Genomic DNA, 5,322 nt, shown 5'->3' with positions numbered 1-5,322 from the left:
AGCACATTTCAACCACAATAGCAACAAAAACTTTGAGAATTTTTGGGGTAATCCCATGATTAAAGCACACCCTGTGAATGGGGGACCCTGTACCACATCATACACCTTGACACAAAGAGTTCTCGCTTTTAATTTGGTCTCACTTCAGAGTGTGAACTATGAGTGCTTTTCCACCATCGCGCCGAACCGTTCTAAGCACGGTGTGGAACAGTTACAGTTATGTTTCCACGTGAGCCTGGTTTGACACGGCACGATTACAAACTGTTCTCTGCTTGAAATTTTCGGCACGGTTGTCTGAATGCGTGCAGAAAGGTTATAGCTCAGACTCTTGTGTTACCATGGCAGCTTGTGACGTGTTTGTGTTTACATTCTAAAGATTTCCGTTATCAGGCCTGCAGAGGAAAATGAAACCATTTACGTACCGGCTGGCCTGGATCGGCACGAAGTTGAACGATTAAGCAGCGAGAACAATTCAGCGTGATGGTGTAAAAGTGCTCTATGATTCAGCAAGGAGCTCAGTTTAGAGGGGAAACCCACAGTATCAATACTTCTGGCCAGGTAGGTTAAATGCTGCTCCTCTTTTTCCTAGAATCACCCATTAAAGTTCAGTGAGATGGTCAGTATGGTTGTATTAGCAAAACCTGTATTTTGTGCTCCTGTGCCGTCAATAAGACTGTGTTAATAAGTTTGACAAGTGTAAACACAAAGGAGTGCATTTGACTCCTTGCAGTAAGGATTTTCTATCTCTCCCAAGCTTCCCTATCAGTATCCTATTGCCCAAACTCCCTCTCACTGCCGTCTTCTTCAGCACCTGCTAATCTGTTCCTGCCCATATTGCTCACCGGATTCCAAGTTTGCCAACATCGCCACCTTTGGCTACAATATCGACTGATGGTAATCTATTCTGCTCCAGAACTATTTCCTTGCTGTCAATCAATACCAACGTCCGTGCAATAAACAATGTCTGACCAACATGGATGCCTTTAGCATGCTGTGGCTCAGCAGGGCATTCTCATTGAACATGAGTTCCACAAAGACCAAGTAGGTGCCCATTCCCCTCCTTACATGAACCAAAAATGTGCGGCTCACTGCCCAGAGAACCAATGGCCTGCTGCCTTTTCTTACTCAATGATCTGTGGTGCTGTTCCCACAAGGGTTTTGTTGATGGGGTTTATCAGATTGACAAAGGGGATTAAAGTGGGCCCTAGATAAGGGCAGTACCCCAGTGGCCAATTCCTGACTCACGCAAGGCAGTGCAGCAGTTCCTAAACTTTGTCAACTTTTATCCAAGAGAATGTGGAATATATATATTTATTTGTAGTTGAATTGTAGGTCATTTCAGAGAGGCTAACAATATAGTATTGGAAGCCCTTATGTTAAGGATGTAATGATTCACCATGAGCTGGTTGAAAATCGATTATGATATGTGACGATTCAAGTCGGTTGAGATGTTAAATGAACCACGAAACATGTTTTGACCAGCAGCGGACGCTGTGTTTACTGCAAACTTGGAAAACGTGGTTATGCTGATATTTCTTTAAAAAAATTCGAATTTAGGAAAAGCCCAGACAAAGTCTTAGTTAGTTTATATTAAAGAGACTTTTACATTTACATTTATGCATTTGGCAGACTCTTTTATCCAAAGCGACGTACATTGCATTATACTATGCATTTGTTTCTAATTATGTGCAATCCCTGGGATCGAACCCATGACCTTGGCGTTGTTTATGCCATGTTCTAACCACTGAGGTACAGGAAAGCTTTTGTATTATTCTTTTTTTTTATTTGATTTGAAATTTGTTTTAAAGTTGCAATTTGGTTTTGTCAGGATACGAAGAGACAATTAAGCAGCATGAGTCTGTATAGAACTGTCTAGCCTGCCTTTAAAGATTAGGGTCCTGCACTAAAGTTTTTAATAGGTAAATTATTTTAGTTTGTCAAGAGAATCAAAGTGTTGTTTTTCAAGAGTACACACGGGTGAACGACGGAGTGATGTAAAAGAAAAGTTACAAAGATCTGGAAATAAAGCAATAGATAACATAAAACAAAAGTAGTCTCAAGATACCACGTTTCTTATTTACAGCAAAACATCTGACATGAATCCCATTTTAACAGATTAGGTATGAGACATTATTACTTCACCACCTATGCTACATCTTCTACAGTGTTGTTTCTGGTTTAAACAATGGATAATTGATAATGTTAGTCATTATTTAGTGTTGATCCTGTTCCTCAGCCAGCTGTTAAATGACGTGACTGGATCATTAATGCAACACTGGTACTACATTTTACTCAAGTTATGATTGGCATTTAATCAATCTTTATGTTTGTAATGTTTTTGCAGTGTTTAGTGACTGGGCCATTGATTTAGGGTCTGGACAGCCTACATGTTTAGTTCTAACTCTAATCAAAAACACCTTTCAATGTCAAGTTCAAATGTGTGTGATTTTTGAAGGGCGGTGCCCCTCCAGGACCACTGGTAAAGAGCCCTGTTATAGGACACTGCCCTTATCTGTCCTCAAGGCATGCCCATTAAAAAAAGAACATTGTCCCGGCACTGTATCAGGGGAGGGGAACGTGGAATATTTAAGAGAGGTACCATGATGTCCTAAATCAATAGAGGGGGGATTTTGTACATGCTGCCATCGAGTACAGCTTTGTTTTGCAGACATGACAATTTGAGTTCGTGCTCCTATGTTTAGAATTGCATCTGTACTCAATTGATCCGATTCTAGAGGCTTATTTAATTCAATTCTGAGCAGGAAATGTTTTGCAATATGTCATTTGGAGAACATTAATGCATAAATGCAAGTATATATTTGCTTGTATATTTTGTTATTTATCATATTGTTTTCCTTGTTCATTAAACCTACTTGTTTTGTCTTTATAGAGAACTTTGGTCCAAGGAATGGATTATAGAACGTTCAACTTTTCTTATAACGAATTCTACTTAATTGGATTCACGGATCTGAAAGAGTATCGGCAGTATCTGTTCATACCTTTTTTTGTCATGTTCATTTTCACATTGTTTGCAAATGGCATCATAATCTTTGTGATTGTCAAAGAAAGCAAGTTACATGCCCCTATGTACATTCTCATCGGGTTCATTGCAGCACTCGGATTTATAGAGCCGATATTTCTCGTTCCGAGAATGTTGATCAGCTTTCTGTTCAACAAAAATATGATTTACAGAAATGAATGTCTCATTCAAATGTTTTGTCTACATATGGCAGGTTTGTTCCAGTCAAGTATTCTGGTCGGGATGGCAGTGGACAGATTTTTTGCCATTATGTTTCCCTTGCAGTACCATGACTACGTCAACATTAAAACCTCGCTAATATTCTGTTTGTCCCTTTGTTTCCGCAACTTGCTTTATGTTGTCTCGATGGTTGGGTTGCTTGGGCCGCTTTATTTTTGTAAATCAAATGAGATTTACCACTGTGTCTGTGAGCATACATCCGTTGTTAATTTAGCTTGTGGTGATCTCAGTAAGAATTACATGGCTGGAATAATCGGTTTCAGTTTGACGTCGAGCGACTGCGTTTTTATCATATGCTCTTACATGGTCATTTTTGTGATTATTTTTCGGTCTCCTTCTGGGGAGTCACGGCAAAAAGCTATCTATACATGTAGCACACATTTGATGGTCTTGGTCGTGGCCTTTCTGTCCGTTGTGGTGGCTTTTGTTGGCTACAGGGTGCCTACAATACCTAGAGATTTGCGTGTGTTGTGTACATTGGGGTATCTTCTTCTTCCTAACTGCTTCAACCCAGTAATCTATGGAATAAGAACCAAGGAAATCAGAGTTCAAGTTGTCAAATATTTATCTTCTAAATCTAATAAGGTTGATTCATACTGATTTTCTGATGATGGGTTTAACTTTGGTGCATCTTTATATTTAACTGTTCTGATTTATTGTTCATGATTGAAAATGTTTGTAATCAACATGTAATTTATACATATGCGTATGTTATTAATACATAGACTTTTGTTTGATTTACAAAGCTTATGGAATTGAGAAAAAGTGTGTGTGATTTTCGCATTCATACTGTACATGCTTAATGCAAGTTGCATTTCTGATTGGATTTATCACAGCTCCCGGATTTATGTAAACAAATGTATTCCTTCCCTTTCTGTTTTATAGACATGAATGTTCATTGTTTTGTCAAATGTTTGGTCAACTTATGGCAGGTTGCATTTTGGTTGGGTTACAATGGACATTGCCATTATTTTTCCCTTGCAGTACCATAACTGTCAACTTTAGAACCTCACAAATTTTCTGTCTGTCCCTTTGTTTCTGGAACTTGGACTTTTGTTTGATTCATACATCATCTGAAATGGTAGAAAAGGTATGCATGTATCCTGTCTGTTTTGTGAGTGATTGTCAACTGCATACATGACTAAAAGCTATTTTAAATAATGTGTGGATATTAAAAAATATACGTATATTAGTGATGTTTGATTTGTTTTCAGTAGTGTTTAGCCAAAATTTTAATGACTAGCATCTATACAAAGGTTAAGAAGATTTGCTTGCTGTATGTCTATGCTGAAGTTTTGCCAGTAGTTCCAGCATATTATTATAAACATCCAAGTAAAATGGTTGAGGTGAGACCTGTAAAAAAGTCCAGATGTCTAAGTTTGCATGTTGAAAATAAGAAGAACTGCATGTTGGAGTTCAAATAAAGAAAATGAAATCTGAAAAAGATGTTGCACTGTTGTTAATATACTGTATTTTATTAGAACTGAACCCTTTACTTAACATCAATTCAATGCTTCGGGGATTGCATTTTAAAGGTAACTTTCTACTTTTGTTCAAAGAAAGGCCTGAATGTCTTTTAAATTCTCTTTTATGACATTTAATGTACAATGTAACGTCACCTTTTATTAGAGATTTACACATTTACAGTATCCATTTTTTGGCTATAGATTTAATTATTTTAATTAAATAAAATTATTATAAATAAATAAAAATGTTTATATCGTCTACAGGTGACGTCATATTAAATGATTAGGAAACACAATTTCCTGTTGGTCAAGATATATTTTTTAAACTGCTATTATAGCAATAGCATATAAAATAACTTGATAAAAAATGCTTGATAAAGTTTATTATCCACGGTAAAACGAACTCACCTACCTTTTGATTTAACAATCTACGTAGGGTGAGATATGCAATTATCTTGAGAATTCAGACTGCCTAACAAGGTACGCCCTGTTTTAATTATAATGCAGCTTAACCCTTCCAATAATCCATAAGAGTATATAAACAGCTGCTTTCTTCACTCTTTCTGCCATTTTGTCCCACTTATCATGACACATCAT

General features: G+C 37.2%; 1 protein-coding gene across 1 annotated transcript; it reads left to right on the top strand.

Annotated features, from left to right (window-relative positions):
* Positions 1–2,908: 2,908 nt before the first annotated feature.
* On the top strand, positions 2,909–3,859 carry or55d1 (odorant receptor, family 55, subfamily D, member 1). The gene has a single exon (XM_057351982.1). It carries the CDS (start codon positions 2,909–2,911, stop codon positions 3,857–3,859), a length of 951 nt encoding a protein of 316 aa, XP_057207965.1.
* Positions 3,860–5,322: the final 1,463 nt, after the last annotated feature.

This window comes from Triplophysa rosa, linkage group LG14, assembly GCF_024868665.1.
Source record: "Triplophysa rosa linkage group LG14, Trosa_1v2, whole genome shotgun sequence".
NCBI classification, from domain to species: domain Eukaryota; kingdom Metazoa; phylum Chordata; class Actinopteri; order Cypriniformes; family Nemacheilidae; genus Triplophysa; species Triplophysa rosa.
The sequence above is the reverse complement of the archived record's forward strand: the minus strand, read 5'-3'. Positions and strand labels throughout refer to the sequence as shown.